The sequence below is a fragment of the Oncorhynchus keta genome, chromosome 5, assembly GCF_023373465.1.
Source record: "Oncorhynchus keta strain PuntledgeMale-10-30-2019 chromosome 5, Oket_V2, whole genome shotgun sequence".
Taxonomy (NCBI): Eukaryota; Metazoa; Chordata; class Actinopteri; order Salmoniformes; family Salmonidae; genus Oncorhynchus; species Oncorhynchus keta.
In genome coordinates this window covers 23,244,837-23,266,466 of record NC_068425.1, presented here as the reverse complement: position 1 = coordinate 23,266,466, position 21,630 = coordinate 23,244,837, and the positions used below count along the sequence as shown (strand labels likewise).

At 41.4% G+C, this 21,630-nt stretch overlaps 2 protein-coding genes across 3 annotated transcripts; one reads left to right on the top strand and one right to left on the bottom strand.

Annotated features, from left to right (window-relative positions):
* The first annotated feature begins 3,488 nt into the window (after positions 1–3,488).
* Positions 3,489–13,251, top strand: LOC118371524 (branched-chain-amino-acid aminotransferase, cytosolic-like). The gene is made up of 11 exons (XM_035756992.2): positions 3,489–3,585; positions 6,047–6,118; positions 6,581–6,781; positions 7,024–7,134; positions 7,241–7,360; positions 7,717–7,880; positions 8,388–8,530; positions 10,662–10,747; positions 10,925–11,065; positions 11,162–11,236; positions 11,394–13,251. Exons 1-11 carry the CDS (start codon positions 3,568–3,570, stop codon positions 11,433–11,435), a joined length of 1,173 nt encoding a protein of 390 aa, XP_035612885.2. The 5' UTR covers positions 3,489–3,567; the 3' UTR covers positions 11,436–13,251.
* A 133-nt stretch (positions 13,252–13,384) lies between these two features.
* LOC118371523 (interferon-induced 35 kDa protein homolog) lies at positions 13,385–20,816 on the bottom strand. 2 transcript variants are annotated; one of them, XM_052519146.1, is made up of 11 exons: positions 20,655–20,784; positions 20,228–20,264; positions 20,070–20,147; positions 16,611–16,743; positions 16,021–16,179; positions 15,732–15,848; positions 15,466–15,613; positions 15,283–15,392; positions 14,871–15,057; positions 14,591–14,700; positions 13,385–14,163 (listed from the first exon to the last, which is right to left on the bottom strand). In XM_052519146.1, exons 4-11 carry the CDS (start codon positions 16,641–16,643, stop codon positions 13,954–13,956), a joined length of 1,074 nt encoding a protein of 357 aa, XP_052375106.1. In that variant the 5' UTR covers positions 16,644–16,743; positions 20,070–20,147; positions 20,228–20,264; positions 20,655–20,784; the 3' UTR covers positions 13,385–13,953. The 2 variants fall into 2 exon arrangements, with proteins under 2 accessions (XP_052375106.1, XP_035612883.1); XM_035756990.2 differs by lacking the exon at positions 16,611–16,743 and having other exon boundaries at positions 20,655–20,816.
* Positions 20,817–21,630: the final 814 nt, after the last annotated feature.

Here is a 21,630-nt window from a genome sequence, read left to right as displayed (position 1 = left end):
GTAAAACAATGACTTGGTCCTACCTCTGGTAAATAGCCCACCCAACTACCTCATCCCCTTATTGTTATTTTTTGTTGTTGTTGCTCCTTTGCACCCCAGTATCTCTATTTGCACATTCATCTTCTGCACATCTACCATTCCAGTGTTAATTGCTAAATTGTAAATATTTTGCCACTATGGCCTATTTATTGCCTGACCTCCCTAATCTTACTACATTTGCACACACTGTATATAGATTTTTCTATTGTGTTATTGACTGTACGTTTGTTTATTCCATGTGTAACTCTGTGTTGTTTGTGTTGCACTGATTTGCTTTATCTTGGCCAGGTCGCAGTTCTAAATGAGAACTTGTTCTCAACTGGCCCTTCTGGTTAAATAAAGATTAAATAAAAAATAGATATAAAAAATGTTTTGCATGTCAGCACTCAAGTTTTCAAGATATGTTATGCCTTTTGCTGTAAAATTACATGTCTTGAAAACTTGAGTACTGACAAGCAAAACATTTTGGGATTATGTAATCAATGGACTAATTAAACAAATACCAAAATATTGTTTTTGGGTGGAATTGTCCTTTAATCCATGCATTAACCCATTAACACATATTTTAGATGCATTGCTTTTCACTGACAGGCGCATCTCAATAATTTGCTAGGCCTATTGCTACATGCGCTGCCCAAATTGAAATGCTTCCCAACTAGGCATATAGGCCTACATGCTTGTGATTTTAAACAATCCACAGCTATTTTTTTTAAATAAGCTAATGATCCTCTGTGGCTAAGTCATGCTTTCTGGTGAAGTATTTTGAATGATTTTAATGTTCTTCACAATGCTCCAAACTCCAGAGCAAAAATCTCAGGGACATGGATGTGTCATTTGTTTTGCTACAGGGTAGAACAAATCCCCAGGAGGAATCCCCAGAGTAGGCCTAATTCAACATTAAATGAAACTAGACCAACAGGTGATTCAGGCTCCACAAAACACATATGCCCACATTGATTAAACTAAGGTTACTTGGAAGAGATTATACAACCTCACTTATGCCAATATTTTTTATTTACAATACACACATTTTGAATACAGTAAAATACATTTGATTAGTAACAATTAGACATATATTAGACAAAATATGTTGCAACCCTCCCATAGTATAGCATCCACTTGCATGTAAGATAAATTCATTATTTTCCGTCAGTAGGCTTAGCTACATAGGTTCTGTGAGTGTGATAGCCAGAGTGCCTAGTATTTAATATACTGTATATCTCAGTGGTGCACTAGAGGAAGTTGTGAAACTCAAAGATCATAAAAAGTGTGCAACCGGGAAATGCTTCCCGAGAGTTGCATCAGCTTTCTATATGCACACCAGAGAAGAAAATGTGAAGCAAGATGTTTTACTCAGCCCAAAATCTGTCAACGAAAATAAAACCACAAAGTTAGGAGTTTTTGTAAGGAAGTCAATGAGAGAGTGTAGAATTTGGTCAATAAAAAAGGTAATTGCTAATTTTCTGCAAGAGGCTTTTTTATGGAATAAAAGTTTCGTAATGGTTCGGTTGTTATGAATGCACTGATATAATTGGACACAGGTGGCATTTTGGCAACTTTGAAAAAAAAGGCTCTATATCTGAGGTATGCCTGTTGTCAAAGAGATGGATAGAGGACTCATCATTGATCTAACTCGTTTTGGCATGGGCATTGCCGTTGAGGAGTGGGGATTCCTTTGAGTTGGGAGCAATCAGCCAATAAAGAAGAAGAAAATTGACTACTTTAAATGGAGATAGCCACAATTGTGCTGCCCATGCTGTCACAGACGCTATAATGGCACAGATACAAAGATGAGCCCTCTATCTATCTCTATGGCCTGTTGTTCACACGCATATCTGCCCTTTTAAATCAAATTAAATCAAATTGTATTTATCACATGCGCCAAATACAACAGGTGAAACCTTACCGTGAAATGCTTACTTACAAGCCCTTAATTAAAAATGCAGTTCAAGAAATAGAGTTAAGAAAAGATTGACCAAATAAACTAAAGTTAAAAAATACTACTAATAATAAATCTATCAAAAGCTACACAAGAAAAGTACATAACAATAATGAGGCTATAAACAGGGGGTACCGGTACCAAGTCAATGTGCGGGGGTACAGGTTAGTCGGAATAATTTTTAATGTGACTATGCATAGATAATAAACAGCAGTGGGGGGTGGGCCTTCCTCTGACAACACCTAGTTATTATTTTTATTTAACTTGAACAAATTCTTATTTATAATGATGGTCTACCCCAGGCCAATTGTGCACCACCCTATCAGACTCCCAATCACAGCGATGTGATGCAGCCTGGATTAGGTACTGCAGTGATGCCTCTTGCACAGGGATGCAGTGTCTTAGACCTCTGGGCCACTCAGGAGCCCTGAGTATATAGGTTCTGGATGGAAGGAAGCTTGGCTCCAGTGATGTACCGAGCCGTACACACTACCCTCTATAGCGCTTTACCGTCAGATGCAGAGCAGTTGCCATACCAGGTGGGGATGCAACCGGTCAGGATGCTCTCGATGGTGCAGCTGTAGGGCTTTTTGAGGATCTGGGGACCCATGCCAAAAAAAAAATTCTCCTGAGGGGTAAAAGATGTTGTCGTGCCCTCATCACAACTGTTTTGGTGTGTTTGAACTATGATAGTTATGTGGACACCAAGGAACTTAAAACTCTTGACCCGCTCCACTTCAGTCCTGTCGATATTAATGGGGGCCTGTTCGACCCTCCTTTTCCTCACTGGCTAGAATGGTCCCACCTGATCTCGCCTCCTCCCGCCTATCTTCCATCTTTGAGGACATGCATTTCTATTGTTAGAGCTGCCACTTGACTATCTTGTCAATATAATAGACAATCTTTGTGGACACGGTATTGGACAATACAAGTGTGCTGAATGCTGATGGACAACATTGGCATGTAAAGAAAACGACAGGGTTCAACATATTATTATTACAAAGATGTAGACAATATTACAGGAGAAATTATGCATTATATAACAAATACACATTCAAACCATGGTTACGTATTTAAATGCCCATCCCCAGAAAGCACGACGTCCAATCAAATAACACGTTCGTAGACCAATCGTGGCCCTCTTGATCGTTTGAACTTGATAAACCTCGTTTATTCGAACCCATCTAACCCTGTCTGTTTTGTCCAACCAGATGGCAGAGATTCGTCACGCCTATGTCATCTTCAACAACACACTGCTGTGCTGACTATTACAATCTTCCATTATAATTTGCTGTATATTGTATTAACAATTAATTCAGTATTCATACCAGCATGTCTTCAGAAAAAGTCTTTATTATTTCGTGTATAAAATAGCATACTTGAAATTCAATAGAATTTGCAAACCTATTCTTGCACAATTTACAAATGAAATATATAAGAAATATATATCAGATACGAATTTGTTTTATTATTTTAATCTCAAGAACATTGTTATTATGACAAGGTCCAATACGGAACGCAAATGACCACTGCTTATAGAATTTGCTCCCACACGGACACATTTACCATTCATTAGCTACGTAGCGGCGATGGCATCTCTGAGGACGGTGAGTCCAAAGATCACTTTTGTCTGTTTATCTCGATCGTCTCTGTAAATAGTTAACAATGCGGGGCTAATGTGCTGAACACGTAAGAGTTAATGGACCTCCACTAGTTACTTGTTTAACTGATGTGCTACTCGTCCCGCGCTGCTTTACCTTCAGTCTATCAGCTACACAGGCGCAGCTACTGCTTTTGGTGACGTTATTCATGTTGGCAGTGTCGACAAAGCGTGCAGTCACAGATTAATAGGCCTAGGGGTGTTTTTGCGCCAGTATTCGGAGCGGGGGTGATAAATAAATGTGTGGCGTAAAAATACGATCTTAAACAGATTTGAATTCTTATGCAAAATAACATTGCAGTAATGAATATTTAGGGTGGATTACATTATTCCGAATCTTTAGCCAGTCAGAAACTACAGATGTAAGCTTTCAAATGTGAAGGGTATTTTTTACGATAAAAGCGAAATCTCAATGCATGGAAATACAGTGTCAAATTACGGTTAATTGTAAAGACGTGGTTTTCCCTAGAAATGGCATGCCTGCTATGAGGTGATGGCTATGTCTCCAACACACACACACACACACTCGCTCTCTCTCCGCATACCTTCACCAGACAGGCCAAAACATACAGTACCAGTCAAACGTTTGGACACCTTCTCATTCAAAGGTTTTAATTCATTTTTACTATTGTAGATTTTCTACATTGTAGATTAATAGTGAAGACATCATGACTGAAATAACACACATGGAATAATGTAGTAACCTTAAAAGTGTTACAGATCAGAATATATTTGAGATTCTTTGAAGTAGCCTCCCTTTGTAGCTTTGCACATTATTGGCATTCTCTCAACCAGCTTCATGAGGTAGTCACCTGGAATGCATTTCAATTAACAGGTGTGCCTTGTTAAAAGTGAATTTGTGGAATTTCTTTCTTTCCTTAATGTGTGTGAGCCAATCAGTTGTTGTGACAAGGTATGGGTGGTATACAGAAGATTGCCCTATTTGGTAAAAGACCAAGTCCATATTATGGCAAGAATAGCTCAAATAATCAAAGAGAAACAACAGTCCATCATTACTTTAGGACATCAAGGTCAGTCATTCTGGAAAATTTCAAGAACTTTGAAAGTTACTTCAAGTGGAGTCGCAAAAACCATCAAGCGCTATGATGAAACTGGCTCTCATGAGGACCACCACAGGAAAGGAAGACCAAGAGTTACCTCTGCGGCAGAGGATAAGTTCATTAGAGTTAACTGCACCTCCGATTGCAGCCCAAATAAATGCTTCACAGAGTTCAAGTAACAGACACATCTCAACATCAACTGTTCAGAGGACTAAAAGGACATCAATAATAAGAAGAGACTGAATTTGAGATTTTTGGTTCCAACCGCCGTGTCTTTGTGAGACGCAGAGTAGGTGAACTGATGATCTCTGCATGTGTGGTTCCCACTGTGAAGCATGTAGGAGATGTGGGGGTGCTTTGCTGGTGACACTGTCGGTGATTCATTTAGAATTCAAGGCATACTTAACCAGCATGGCTACCGTAGCATTATGCAGCGATACGCCATCCCATCTGGTTTGGGCTTAGTCCCACTATCATTTGTTTTTCAACAGGACAATAACCCAAAACAAACCTCAAGGTTGTGTAAGGGGCTCCAATTCATCCCAAAGTTGTTCGATGGGGTTGAGGTCAGGGCTCTGTGCAGGCTAGTCAAGTTCTTCCACACCGATCAACAAACCAGTTCTGTATGGACCACACTTTTTCATGCTGAAACAGGAAAGGGCCTTCCCCAAACTGTTGCCACAAATTTAGAAGCACATAATCGCCTACAATGTCATTGTAGGCTGTAGCATTAAGATTTCCTTTCACTGGAACTAAGGGGCCTAGCCCGAACCATTATTCCTCCTCCGCCAAACTTTACAGTTGGCATTGGGGCAGGTAGCGTTCTCCTGGCATTGGCCAAACGCAGATTTGTCCATCGGACTGCCAGATGGTGAAACGTGATTAATCACAACAGAGAACGTGTTTCCGCTGCTTCAGAGTCCAATGGCGGCAAGCTTTACACCGCTCCAGCATTGAGCATGGTGATGTTAGGCTTGTGTGCGGCTGCTCGGCCATGGAAACCCATTTCATGAAGGTCCCGAAGAACAGTTCTTGTGCTGTCGTTGCTTCCAGTGGCAGGTTGGAACTCAGTGAGTTTTGCATCCGAGGACAGACAATTTTTACGCGCTTGGCAGTGTCGACATATATATATTACGTCACGACAGACACGTGTGGTGGTTTACTGGTAAACATTTATCTAGAAGAGGGACAACATTGTCAACTTGGTTGAGAAGGCAAGTTTCCAGTGTGGGAGTAGATTGTATTACAAGGCTCTTAGTAGGTTATTTGTCATAATGTGAATTCTGGTAGCCTATATTCTTAACTTTACCAGGATTATTAAATGTATTGTTTTCTCTTGTTTATTAGGCACTTCATGGACGGTTCATTCAAGCCATCCCCTACTCTATGGGGTCTTTGCGGTTTGCCAGCTCATTCAAGGTAATATATAAAGGAGAAGTAATGACCAGACACCTGAGACAGTTTCCTGAGTCGTTGTATTAATCTATTGTCATTACAACCCCCAACACAGGAGGTTTTTAGGAGCTTGGCATGACTCTGAGGCACGGCTGTTTATTAACCGGCTGAAGCTTCTTTACAGGTAGAAGTGTCATTTGGCTCGTGTTCAGTAGCCTACCAGTCAGCCCGGGGGTCTATTGATCAAACTTTTTTTTAGTCCACCACGTGACTCTGTACCCTTTCTTCCCTTCTCACTTCCTTGTGCTTTGATTATTTAATTCAGTTTAATTGAAGTGCTTAATTGGCTCCCAAGACCACCATTAATTTCCGCTCCAAGCAAGCCCTTTCATTACAATAAAGAAAATCATTGTGTTCGGTCCTCGCTCTGTTCCTTTCCCCTCCTCGTCTGTCTGTCTCTTCTGCTCTGCCCGCTTCCTCTCTCAGGCCGCAGACCTCACTATCGAGCGCAACACTGCGGGGAAGCCCAAGCCAGACCCCGCCTCCCTGGTGTTTGGCAAGCAGTTTTCAGACCACATGCTGACCATCTATTGGTCAGAGAAAGAGGGCTGGAAGGTTCCCCAGATCAAGCCCTTTCAGAACCTGTCGCTGCACCCTGCCACCTCTGCCCTGCACTACTCCATAGAGGTGAGAGAAGGAGCCATAGTGCAGACATAGGAGACATTAGGCTATGTTAGCCTCGTAAAACCAGATAGATGTCGCAATAGTTCACATTGTTTCATATAGGAAATGTGAGCGCAGTGGTCAATTTGCCTGACGAGGCTAGCACTGTCTTACTGAGACCTCGGTCCTTGATACAAGTCACCTAGCTTATTCTTTCAGAGATGGTTCATTCTGCCAGATGTATGAACAGTATGTCTGTCTCTCAGCTGTTTGAGGGCATGAAGGCGTTCAGAGGGGTGGACAACCACATCCGTCTGTTCAGACCCAACCTGAACATGGAGAGGATGCACCGCACTGCTGACCGCAGCTGTCTCCCTGTGAGTCTCTCTCAGACCTGGTCCTGAAGAACCCGGTTCTGGTTTTCCACTCAATTGAACTGAACCAAGTAGTTACAGGTCCTCTGTCCCTCCCATCTCTGTGTAGTTGTTTGATAAGGTGGAGCTGTTGGAGTGCATCAGGAAGCTGGTGGAGGTGGACCAGGACTGGGTCCCCTACTCCCTAGACGCCAGCCTCTACATCAGACCCACCTACATTGGGATTGAGGTGAGCACTGCCCCCCCTCTCACAGAGACAGGAGACAGTCTCCATGATTTCACATTTGGGGGGGGGGGGCAGTTAGCCTAGTGGTTAGAGCGTTGGGCCAGTAACCGAAAGGTTGCTAGATTGAATCCCTGAGCTGACAAGGTAAAAATCTGTCGTTCTGACCCTGAACAAGACAGTTAACCCACTGTTCCTAGGCCGTCATTGTAAATAAGAACTGGTTCTTAACTGACTTGCCTAGTTAAATAAAATAAAACAATCTATTTTTTTAACCATCTACACTTAGCCCTAGGTAGTGACATAGCGCTGTCACTGTTTCCTCCAGTAACACCCCTCCCCTCTCCTCCTCCTGGCCTTAGCCTTCCCTGGGTGTGTCGAGGTCCAGCCAAGCCCTACTATTTTGCATCGTGGGTCCTGTAGGGCCCTACTTTACCACAGGGGCCTTCAGCCCAGTCTCTCTGCTGGCAGACCCAAGCTATGTCAGGGCCTGTAGAGGGGGGGTCGGAGCCTACAAGATGGGGGGGTGAGTATCACACTTTAACACACACACTTCCAAGTAGAAGTGACTCAAGAATTTGCGAAAGCAACAATGGGTTGCTTTGTTTCGTTGGAATTTCCAAAAAACGAGAGTGGTTTCTTAATAGCTTATTAGCTATATAACAACTATTGTATAACGTCGTGGAATTATCAAGATATGGTCTGACTCTGAGGCCCCCAAGTTTACTTCTGAATAGAGACAGTTTGAGGCTTATAATGTAATTGTTTAGCTATTTTAACCATGCACATTCCTCTAGATTACAAAATGTTGGCTGCATGTTACCTGAACATGTCTGTCCTCTGGTAGCCATGTTGTTTGACCTCTCTCACAAGGTCAGCCCCCCCAGCAGGAGGAGCTGTTTATGGGGGTTGTGTGTTTCCAAGGGAGCTGCCTTCTGAAATGAAATATTCCACCATCCCTCTCCCATGTCTATTCCTCCCTTTCACTCTCATACTTTCCATCTCTCTCTCTCTCTCTCTCTCTCTCTCTCAGTAACTATGGGCCTACTATATCAGTGCAGAATGAGGCCATAAAGCAGGGCTGTCAGCAGGTCCTGTGGCTGTATGGAGAGCAGGAGGAGATCACAGAGGTCGGCACCATGAACCTCTTCATCTACTGGACGAATGAGGGAGGAGGTCTGTTTCACTGTCTATGGTCTGTACGGCGCCTTCAGAATGTATTCACAACCCTTGACTTTTTCCAAATGTTGTTGTGTTACAGCCGGAATTTAAAATGGAATAAATTGAGATTTTATCACTGGTGTACACACAATAGGCTAGTGATAATGTCAAAGTAAAATGAATTACAAATTAAAATCCGAAACGTCTTGAGTCAATAAGTATTCAATCCCTGGCAAGCCTAAATAAGTTCAAGTCACGTACGTTGCATGGACTCACACTGTGTGCAATAACAGTAATCAACATGATTGATTAATGATTACCTCATCTCGGTACCCCACACATACAATTATCTGTAAGGTCCTTCAGTTGAGCAGTGAATTTCAAACACAGATTCAACCACAAAGACCAGGGAGGTTTTCCAATGCCTCGCAAAGGACACCTATTGGTAGACACTGAGACTTTTATCTCCCTCACCAACTTCAAACATCAGCTATCCGAGCAGCTAACCAATCGCTGCAGCTGTACATAGTCTATTGGTAAATAGCCCACCCATTTTCACCTACCTCGTCCCCACACTGTTTTTATTTATTTACTTTTCTGCTATTTTGCACACCAATATCTCTACCTGTACATGATCATCTGATCATTTATCACTCCAGTGTTAATCTGCAAAATTGTAATTATTCGCCTACCTCCTCATGCCTTTTGCACACATTGTATATAGACTCCCCTTTTTTTCTACTGTGTTATTGACTTGTTAATTGTTTACTCCATGTGTAACTCTGTGTTGTCTGTTCACACTGCTATGCTTTATCTTGGCCAGGTCGCAGTTGCAAATGAGAACTTGTTCTCAACTAGCCTACCTGGTTAAATAAAGGTGAAATATATATATATTTTTTTAAATATCCCTTTGAGCATGGTAAAGTTAGTAATTACACTTTGGATGGTGTATCAATACACCCAGTCAAACAAAGATGCAGGCGTCCCTCCTAACTCAGTTGCCGGAGAGGAAGGAAACCGCTCCGGGATTTCAACGAAGCCAATGGTGACTTTAAAACAGTTAGAGTTTAATGACTGTAATTAGGAGACCACTGAGGATGAATCTACAACTATGTAGGTACTCCACAATACTAACCTAAATGACAGAGTGGGGAAAAAGCAAGCCTGTATGAATAAAATATTCTAAAACGTTCATCCTGTTTGCAACAAGGCACTTAAGTAATACAGCAAAATATGTCGTACAGCAATTGCCTTTTTGTCCTAAATACAAAATGTTGTTTAAGGCAAATCCAATACAACACATTACTGAGTACCACTCCATATTTTCAAGCATAGTGATGGCTGTATCATGTTATGGGTATGCTTGTAATTGTTAAGGACTGGGGTGGTTTTCAGGATAAAAAATAAATGGAGCTAAGCACAGGTAAAATCCTAGAGGAAAACCTGGTTCAGTCTGCTTTCCACCAGACACTTTCAGCAGGACAATAACCTACAACAAGGCCAACTCTACCTCAAAATAAGACTGTCAATGTTTGAGTAGCCGAGTTAGTTTTGACTTACATCTACTTGAAAATCTATGGCAGGACCTTAAAGTGGTTGTCTAGCAATGATCAATAACCAATTTGACAGAGCTTAAAGAATTTTGAAAAGAATAATGGGCAAATGTTGCACAATCCAGGTGGGGAAAGCTCATAGAGACTGACCCAGAAAGACTCATTCACAGCTGTAATAACTGCCGAAGTTGCTTCGACAAAGTATTGACTCTGGTATGTACACGTAAATGAGATTTCTGTATTTCATTTTCAATAAATTTGCAAAAATGTGCTTCACTTTGTCATTGTGGGTTATTATGTGTAGGTTGAGAGATTAAAAAAAATATTTAATCCATTTTGAATGAAGGCTGTAACACAAATGCAGACTAGGTGAAGGGGTATGAATACTTTCTGAAGGTACCGTATGTCTGTTTGACTGTCTCTAGTCTGTATGTCTGTTTGTTTACTTAGTGTCTGCCTAGACTGTCAAAATAGGCTGTCAGTGCTTCCCCCTGTTGGATGTTTCTGTTCAACTTGAAATGGTGAATTCTGTTCAACTCCAAACAACGGTGTACAGCTTATGTATGTGAGTAAGAGTGCCTGTTTGTATGCAGAGAGAGAGTTGCTGACTCCTCCTCTAGATGGCATCATTCTCCCAGGAGTCACCAGACAGTCTCTGCTAGACCTGGCCAGAGAATGGGTAAGTAGGGGAGGAAGAGGGAGGTTATAATGGGAAAAGATCAAAGTTATTTGAGAACAGAGAGGATATAAGACCAGTGTAATCCATTGACATAGAAGACAAAAGGTGGTAAAGCAGAATTATTTTATTGGAATTCTAGTGATGCACAGTCATACGGACTTGTTTTGTTTCCTTCAGGGAGAGTTCAAAGTGACAGAGCGCACCATGGGCATGAAGGAGCTGCTCGGTGCTCTGGACTCAGGCAGGATTACGGAGGTGTTTGGTGCCGGGACGGCCTGTGTGGTCTGTCCCGTCGGCAGCCTGCTCTACAAAGGGAAGGTAACCGCAAGCCTTGGTGTATTTACATTTTTCTGAAACCCTTTTGTTTTGCCCTCAAACAAAATGCTCCATATTAATTTCTCTCCCCTCCCTCAGACCTACCAAATTCCTACAATGCAGAATGGTCCAGACTTGGCCAAGCGATTCCACAAAGAGCTGACAGACATGCAGGTAAGCAGGTCTGCCCTAATGCTTGCTTTGACCCTTTAAACAGAGTACTTCCCTTTGATATTAATTAGAACTAAATACATTTTGCTCTAAGCAACAAAATAAAGATGTTCTTTTTTTTTGTTTCCACTCTTCACTTCTGGCGCCATCCACTCCTCAGTATGGCCGGAAACAGAGTGAATGGGCACCACTGGTCGTTTAATTGGCAGTTTGCACATACCAATCATATCGCGACCAGTCCCCCGCTCCATCTTCAAGACCAGCAGTTTCAGCACAACCCATAATGCACTCCTTCTGATAGGCTGGCAGACCGGCAGAGATGAACAGGTCACGTCTGTTACTCTTGGTGTTTCTGCAGGGACTTGTAAAGGGATAGGGTTAGTCTGTCATTCAAATGTTGCAACTTGCATGGAATACCGACAGTTACACAATACTGTATAAGTAATGCTGTGAAACGTCCGCAGCCTCGGTTCAACCAACCTAGTCTGTATTTCTGTGTTAGGAACAAAGTCAGTCTTTTTCTTATTCAGTCCTTTATCATACTGTAGCACAGGTTACAGAAGAAATCGTCCTCCAAGCTTTTTAATAAACACTACCTGAGATGGTCTATAGGGTTGTCCATGCTATTAGACACAAACTGATGTATTGTTGTAATAGTTTAAATATGCAATATGCACAACTATTGTAGGGGATTACTGGTAAGTTATTGGTCATTTGCAATATGGGAATAACTTTTACAGGTACTTAATAGGAACAATTGAGTGTTAAACATTTTCACTGGCTGACATAAGGAATATGTTGACTGTACTATTATTAAGTGACTGTAGGAACGGATCAGATCAAAACCACGTCACGGGATTTGTTACTTTCTAAATATCACTATAACCTGAGGAAGTAGAATATGATTTAAAATACTTTTTGTTGTTGTAGAACCCATGTATATCAGGAATACAAATGGTTATTTATACATAGCATATTGACACCAGAGGTGCTTTTCAACAATCTCCTAGAAATGAGTTTACACTGACCTTAGTTTGATTTAAGTCAAGTGTGTGACTGAGCAGAAGAAAGTCAGTCAAGTGATCGTGTGTGTCTTTCTGGGGCGGCAGGGTAGCCTAGTGGTTAGAGCGTTGGACTGGTAACCGAAAGGTTGCAAGTTCAAATCCCGAGCTGACAAAGCTGTCGTTCTGCCCCTGAACAGGCAGTTCAGGGCAGTCATTGAAAATAAGAATTTGTTCTTAACTGACTTGCCTAGTAAAATAAAGGTTCAAACATTTTTTTTTAAATTCTGGGTTGGAAAGATGCCACTAAGAAAGTGATGTTGAAAAGATTGAGATTAAAATGGAGAGGTCCAAGTGAACAAGCATACACAAAGAGGATAGCTATAGCTACATGATATACTTAAGCAATAAGGCCCGAGGTATATGGCCAATATACCATGGCTAAGGGCTGTTCATATGCGCAACACAGAGTGCCTGGATTCAGCCCTTTAGTCTTGATATTGGCCACATACCACAAACCCCTTTGTCTTATTAAGTAATAAGGCACGAGGGAGTGTGGTATATGGCCAATAAGGGCTGTTCTTAGGCACCACGCATCGCAGAGTATTTATTGTAGACTTCAGAGTATGAGAGAGACCATGTTCAATAGATGCTATAGACCGACTTCTGCACTAGGTTGTGTGTAATCATGTAAACTTAAGGTAACAACAATGAGTAGTTAGTTATTTGTCTGTGGGATTTTCTTGTCAATTGGAACAACAGTCTTCCCAATTATTAACTGTATATCCAGGTTTATGTCCTCACCCTGCTGCTTTCCTTTCTATTAATGTATTTGCCTCTCATATCGCTTGGTTTTCTCCATTCCTCCCTAAGTGCCTGACCGGGTGTGTGGACTGTCGTTGTCCTGTGGATCTAACTTGTTTGTAGTTGTTGCACTAGGCTATCCTGCTGGATCTTTGAATTTGTTGTGGGACATTGTTACTAGATTTTTACAATAAACTCCATCTGTGTTCCATTGTCTGACTCGGTGTGGTTTTGCTAAACAATGTACTGCTTTGATGCTCATGCACTTTACTCGATTAAAACTCAAATCTCACATTGTCAGTGTAGTCCCTTCTCAGTAATAATGAACGAACCACACACACCATCGTAATGTCTGACTTGGTCCATTGGACAGACTTTATTACAATCACTGATTCTACTGTACAGGATTGCTCATGCAATACTAAGAATGACAGAAAACAATAGAATACCACAATTAAAGAACACTAAATTGTGACAGCTGTAGAATACACATTCCTTCTAAACGTTACCTTAAAGATATCTAAATTAGTCTTGTCAAGCATAATTTACATTTCTTTGGCAACTTAATTTTGTTCTGAATATTTTTTCTTCAATAAGAACATTTCACCCAAAATGATCTGCATACATAATCAGAAATTCTATATAAATAGATGGTTCTACCAAATTATGTATCCCAGAAAAGACCATATTAAGACACAATGTAAACTCAGGGGTTGGCACTGTGCCAAAGCTTTTGACTAAGATTAGCATTTGGTTGAAAGATTGCAATTGAGATCATACCTCTTATGCTGATAGCAGGCCAGGATTAGATCCCCAGGCTGGATTTAACTGATCCTGTACTGAGATGGGATAGATGAGCAGCAATAGAAAGGTGTCTGAGCTCACTAGGGGGAGGGCTATCAGTGCCTGGCCCTCTCACTGGCTCTGGTCTTCAGTGGGACAGTCCTCCTCGAACAGGGCCAGAGTGTGCTGCCCCAGAGGGTTGTAGAGGAAGGCGTCCACCTCTCCCCCACCGTTACTGGTCTTCTGGAAGTGGATCTCCAGCAGCTCCTGCAGATTCTCCTGCTCCATGACGGCAGGGATGCCAGTCAGCAGCACAGTACGCCCACACGCTGACAGCCGTGTCTGGTAGAGGGGCGAGAAGGATCAGATTGGAGGATATCGCCTTACTGCAGACAGCTTCTAGACACTAAATGGTTGGACTAGCTAGTCTGTAAGTCCCAAACAATGAGTTGAGCACCTATTGTCTATAGGGCCTTGAGATTTTCCAGGCGAGGTAATGTGGAAACCAACATGTAAACATGTACATTACTTTAGCTTAACCCTGGAATTATAATTGTATAACAATCCCATTGTAGTTGTAACTTTTAACCAAATTTGAATGGGTGCACCACAGACTGAAACTGTACGGTTTATAACATTACTCTCTGAATTGATGATTTCACTAGGCATAAAGGTATTTCTGCTGATAGTGTAGCTTGCTCATTTTATAGTCTGGTTGTCATGGAGTTAAAGGGATAAACTCATGGCCATGAATATGAAATCTGCTTACCTGGAAACTTGTGATCTCTCCGTTCAGAAATGGAGTCACCTTCACACTGTTCTTCCTCCCTTTTTCAAACTCCACATCGTGGTACTGCTTGTCAGCCAGGCCTTTGGCAACTGTGGTAAACAATGCACAGTATGCTCAGTTTATCAAAAGTTGTACATTTCTAATTATATCACGTCAGAAGGAATGGACAGAAATAACAGTATGATGAAAATGAATTCTTCTGAGCTTTTTCCCTTTATGAAGAAAATGAAATTTTCCAACAGGAACTGGACTTGCGTACTATTGTTTTCTGTAAAAGTGATGACCACGTTGCCAGAATCATGCAGCATGTCAGACTCTTCCACCTCCCCCCCTCCATTCTTGCTCTTGGAAAAGTGGATCTCCAGTTTGTCGAGCAAGCGGTCCTCCCCGACCTTCTTGGGCAGGTTGGAAACCAGGATACGGCGGGAACATACCTCGGTGTCCAACTGAGGTAGAGAGACAGGTGCACACACAGACACTGGTTCACACAAAGGAATGCAATGACATACATACCAATGAAATAAACTAACTGGATGTAATCCAGGTTATTCTGCACATGACACTCTTTATAACAGAGCCACAGTGTTGTTCAGGCCCTTGTATTGCACTCATTACATCATCTTCCTGACACCTAAACACTAGTGAATGGAGATGGGTCTCTGTGGTTGTACCTCTACTTGACAGGGCACCAGCAGCTGTACGAGCTTGGCCTCCAGAGTGATGGCACAATCCCCGCCCAGATCCACCTTATGCTCCCTCAGGCTCAGGATCTTCTGGGCCACTGTGGAGGAAAGGCGGTATAATAACCACAGAAATAAAATAGGTGCTAGACAGAGTAAAGGTTTCAGTCTTACCTTCCTCATCCTCAAAAGTGATCAGTGCAGTGCCCTCCTCCATTGGATACACTATATGTGGCTTCACATCAAAATTGAGTGTGTTTGCGCCATCACCAGTTTCTCCAGTGAACACAACCTTCTTTTCAGGCACTGCAGCAGTAGACACCTAAAAACCAAGAAAGACCATCTTCAATAGTGAAACTAAATCTCAACACACCTACTACAGTACACTGACCACACCAAGACTAATAATACAGCTCCTGAGTTTTGGGGTGTGGCCCTACATCAGTCTGCTGCTTGAGGTGGTGGGTGCTCTCCTCCTCAAGCTGCAGTTCTTCCTCTGCTCTCTGGATCTCCCTCTTCAGTCTGCTCTCCTCATCATGCAGGGCAGCTATCTTCTTCTGCAGAGAAACATTACTCCTATTAGTCATTCAGGCAGAATACAAAACCTCTATCAAGACCTCTCTCAACAAGCCACTAAGTATAGGATAAGCAAAATATAGCGATATCCTAAGAAAAAAGTTAATTCTAGTGTTGATCTTTGGTTTAGTGGTTTGAGAGAGTTTGTCATACCCTTTCAGAGTCTACATCCCTGGCTTGGTTGTTGTCATCCTCTTCCAGAGATATCCTCAGTTTGACTATACGCTGTCTGAACTGTTTAGCAAGGTCCTCCTGGTCATCCCTGGCTCTGGACAGGTCCTGCTGCTCCTTCAGCAACTGATTGTGTTGAACCTGAGAACACAGATTCTATGAGGCCCTTGAGCCATAGGCTACACTCACCAACGGGATTAAACATGCATTAATTATTACAGTTTGAAGTCGGAAGTTTACATACACTTAGGTTGGAATCATTAAAACTTGTTTTTCAACCACTACAAATTTATTGTTAACAAACTATAGTTTTGGAAAGTCGGTTAGGATATCTACTTTGTGAATGACACAAGCAATTTTTCTAACAATTGTTTACAGACAGATTATTTCAATTATAACTCACTGTATCCCAATTCCAGTGGGTCAGAAGTTTACATACACTAAATTGACTGCTTTTAAACAGCTTGGAAAATTCCAGAAAATGATGTCAGCGCTTTAGAAGCTTCTTATAGGCTAATTGACATAATTTGAGTCAATTGGAGGTGTACCTGTGGATGTATTTCAAGGCCTACCTTCAAACTCAGTGCCTCTTTGCTTGACATCATGGGAAAATCAAAATAAATCAGCCAAGACCTCAGAAAAGAATGGTAGACCTCCACAAGCCTGGTTCATCAATTTCCAAACGCCTGAAGGTACCACATTCATCTGTACAAACAATAGTACGCAAGTATAAACACCATGGCCGTCATACCGCTCAGGAAGGAGATGCATTCTGTCTCCTAGAGATGAACATACTTCGGTGCGGAAAGTGCAAATCAATCCCAGAACAAGGAACTTGTGAAGATGCTGGAGGAAACAGGTACAAAAGTATCTACAGTAAAACAAGTCCTATAATCGACATATCCTGAAAGGCCGCTCAGCAAGGAAGAAGCCACTGCTCCAAAACCGCCATAAAAAAAAGCCAGACTACGGTTTGCAACTGCACATGGGGACAAAGATCATACTTTTTGGAGAAATGTCCTCTGGTCTGAGGAAACAAAAATAGAACCGTTTGGCCATAATTACCATCATTATGATTGGAGGAAAAAAGTGGGAGGCTTGCAAGCCGAAGAACACCATCCCAACCGTGAAGCACGGGGGTGCTTTGCTGCAGGAGGGACTGGTGCACATTACAAAATAGATGTCTCATGAGGATGGAAAATTATCTGGATATATTGAAGCAACATCTCAAGACATCAGTCAGGAAGTTAAAGCTTGGTCGCAAATGGGTCTTCCAAATGGACAAGGACCCCAAGCAAGTTCCAAAGTTGTGGCAAAATGGCTTAAGGACAACAAAGTCAAGGTATTGGAGTGGCCATCACAAAGCCCTGACCTCAATCCCATAGAAAATTTGTGGGCAGAACTGAAAAAGCGTGTGAGCAAGGAGGCCTACAAACCTGACTCAGTTTCACCTGCTCTGTCAGGAATGGGCCAAAATGCACCCAACTTATTGTGGGAAGCTTGGGGAAGGCTACCCAAAACGTTTCACTCAAGTTAAACAATTGAATGGCAATGCTACCAAATACCAATTGAGTATATGTAAACTTCTGACCCACTGGAAATGTGATGAAAGAAATAAAAGCTGATATAAATCACTTTACTTTTATTCTGGCATTTCACATTCTTAAAATAAAGTGGTGATCCTAACAAACCTAAGACAGGAAATTCTTACGATTAAATGTCAGGAATTGTGAAAAAGTGAGTTTAAATGTATTTGGCTAAGGTGTATGTAAACTTCCGACTTTAACTAATATATATATATATATATATATACACACACACTGGCTTGCTAAAGTATTCACCCCCTTGGCATTTTTCCTATTTTGTTGCCTTACAACCTGGAATTAAAATAGATTTTTTTGGGGGGTTTGTGTCATTTGATTTACACAACATGACTACCACTTTGAAGATGCAAAATACAAAAATATTGTGAAACAAACAAGAAATAAGACTAAAAAAAAATAAAACTTGAGCGTGCATAACTATTCACCCCGCCCATGTCAATACTTTGTAGAGCCACCTTTTGCAGGAATTATAGCCTCTTGGGGTATGTCTCCATAAGCTTGGTACATTTAGCCACTGGAATTTTTGCCCATTCGTCAAGGCAAAATTGCTCCAGCTCCTTCAAGTTGGATTGGTTCCACTGGTGTACAGAGATTTTTAAATCATACCACAGATTCTCAGTTGGATTAAGGTCTGGGCTTTGACTAGGTCATTCCAAGACATTTCCCCTTAAACCACTCAGGCGTTGCTTTAGCAGTATGCTTAGTGTCGTTGTCCAGCTGGAAGGGTGAACCTCCATCCAAGTCTTAAATCTGTAGAAGACTGAAACAGGAATCTCCCTGTATTTAGCGCCATCTATCGTTCCTTCAATTCTGACCAGTATCCCAGCACCTGCCGATGAAAAACATCCCCACAGCATGATGTAAGTAATCCTTCTCACCCCCCCTCTCCCCCAACAAGATTTAGATGCAGTGGCTGTTCCATGTCATAAGGTGTATGCACTGTGGGGATGATGCTAAATGACTTAAATGTAAATGTAAATGATGCTGCCACCACCATGCTTCACTGTGGGGATGATGTTCTCGGGGTGATGAGAGGTGTTGGGTTTGCGCCAGACATAGCATTTTCGTTGATGGCCAAAAAGCTCAATTTTAGTCTCCTCTGACCAGAGTACCTTCTTCCATATGTTTGGGGAGTCTCCCACATCCCTTTTGGATTATTATTATTATTTTCTTTAAGCAATGGCTTTTTTCTTGCCAGTCTTCCGTAAAGCCCAGCTCTGTTGAGTCTACGTCTTAAAGTGGTCCTATGGACAAATACTCCAATCTCCGCTGTTGAGCTTTGCAGCTCTTTCAGGGATATCTTTGGTCTCTTTGTTGCCTCTCTGATTAATGCCCTCCTTGCCTGGTCTGTGGGTTTTGGTGGGCGGCCCTCTCTTGGCAGGTTTGTTGTGGTGCCATATTCTTTCCATTTTTTAATAATGGATTTAATGGTGCTCCGTGGGATGTTCAAAGTTTCAGATATTTTTTTATAACCTAACCCTGATCTGTATTTCTCCACAACTTTGTCCCTGAACTGTTTGGAGAGCTCCTTGGTCTTCATGATGCCACTTGCTTGGTGGTGTCACTTGCTTAGTGGTGTAGCAGACTCTGGGGCCTTTCAGAAGAGGTGTATATATCCTGATATCATGTGGCAGATCATGTGACACAGACTGCACACAGGTGGACTTTATTTAACTAATTATATGACTTCTGAAGGTAATTGGTTGCACCAGATATGATTTAGGGGCTTCGTAGCAATGGGGGTGAATACATATGCACACCACTTTTCCGTTTGTATTTTCTTTTTTAAACAACAACAATTTTTTAAATTTCACTTCACCAATTTGGACTATTCTGTGTATATCCATTACATTAAATCCAAATAAAAATCCATTTAAATTACTGGTTGTATTGAAAATAGGAAAAACACAAAGGGGGATGAATATTTATGCAAGGCACTGTATATATATTTTTAATTTATTTATTCTACAATTCAAATGAAACTTTGTATTTGGCCGCATGTGACAACAGGTGTAGTAGACCAGTAGACCTTACCGTGAAATGCTTACTTAACCAATAATGAGAGAGTTAAGAAAATATTTACCAATTATAAAAAGTAACAATAATGAGGCTATATACGGGGGTACCGGGTCAATGTGCAGGTGTACAAATTTCCTCGACTAACCTGTACATGTTGGTAGGGATAAAGTGACTATGCATAGATAAACAGCGAGTAGCAGCAGTGTTAAACACAAATGTAAATAGTCCTGGTGGCCATTTCATTTTATTCTGGCTTGGGGGTAGAAGCTGTTAAGGAGCCTTTTGGTCCTAGACTTAGCGCTTGGGTACCCTTGCCGTTTTAGCAGAGAGAAATATCTATGACTTGGGTGACTGGAGTCAGACAATTTGAGCTTTCCCAATTAATATCCTTTCTTTGGTCAAATATACCTTGCATTTGCTGATAGCATTTAGGATTCCATCCAAGGTGTTTTGTGATCCCTGGCTGTCTGTAATTAAGGAGAAATCCTGAAAAACAATTCCATTCCATTAGGTCAGGCCTGTTTATAAAAATGATAAGACTCAATGAAGATTGGGTTCCCCCTTACCTCATCACACATGACTGTCGGAGAAATTGACGCTAATCTGTAAAGAGTATAAAATGTAGTGGAAAATGTGAAGTAGGCCCAATTTATAATGAAAAAGAGCTGTGACAGATCAAAAGACCAATTACTGGAAAAAATATCAGAGTTGGACTTGCTGTCTAAACGCAGCCAACGTCTCCACTGACTAGTGTAGGTTACACTTTATAAAATAAGTAGTTTGAAACGATCTAGTTGAAAGCTTTCGGTATTCATATAGCTACACATTCCTTTTTGAGTCGGTCCGACTATCAACGCCTCCAAGTACCATTGACCGTTCATTTGAAGTCTTTAACACAAACGTATGACTCTTAACACATATCCAATCTATTTTAAATGAAAACATTCATTTAGTTACGATTTTATAGAAGACAAAGCAGAGTCAACCACTTACTGTAGTTAGCTGTTGTGAAGTGGTACGTCTTTTTCTTTCAGTTTCAGTTTCTTCAAAACGAGACGGCAGATTTCGACAAGAGGTAGGCACTTGGGTAGCCCTGACGCGCACTCATTAAAGCCTTGATTCTGCTCCAGCACAGCACTCAATATACCAGCTTTTACTGAGTATACATACAGTTGAAATCGGAAGTTGACACACACCTTAGCCAAATACATTTAAACTCAGTTTTTCACAGTTCCTGCCATTTAATCCTAGTAAAAAAAGTCCATGTTTTAGGTCAGTTAGGAACACCACTTTATTTTAAGAATGTGAAAAGTCAGAATAATAGAATGATTTATTTCGGCTTTGATTTCTTTCATCACATTCCCCGTGGGTCAGAAGTTAACATATACTCAATTAGTATTTGGTAGCATTGCCTTTAAATTGTTTAACTTGGGTCAAACGTTTCGTGTATCCTTCCAAAGGTCCTTTGCTGTTGTTCTGGGATTGATTTACACTTTTCGCACCAAAGTACGTTCATCTCTAGGAGACAGAACGCATCTCCTTCCTGAGACGTATGATGACTGCGTGGTACCATGGTGTTTATACTTGCGTACTATTGTTTGTACAGATGAACATGGTACCTTCGGGCATTTGGAAATTGCTCCCAAGGACGAACCAGAATTGTGGAGGTCTACAATTTATTTTCCTGAGGTCTTGACTGATTTATTTCGATTTCCCCATGATGTCAAGCAAAGAGGCACTGAGTTTGAAGGTAGGCCTTGAAATACATCCACAGGTACACCCCCAATTGACTCAAATTATGTCAGTTAGCCTATCAGAAGCTTCTAAAGCCATGACAATTTTCTGGAATTTTCCAAGCTGTTTAAAAGCAGTCAATTTAGTGTATGTAAACTTCTGACCCACTGGATTTGTGATACAGTGAGTTATAATTGAAATAATCTGTCTAAACAAGTGTTGGAAAAATTACTTG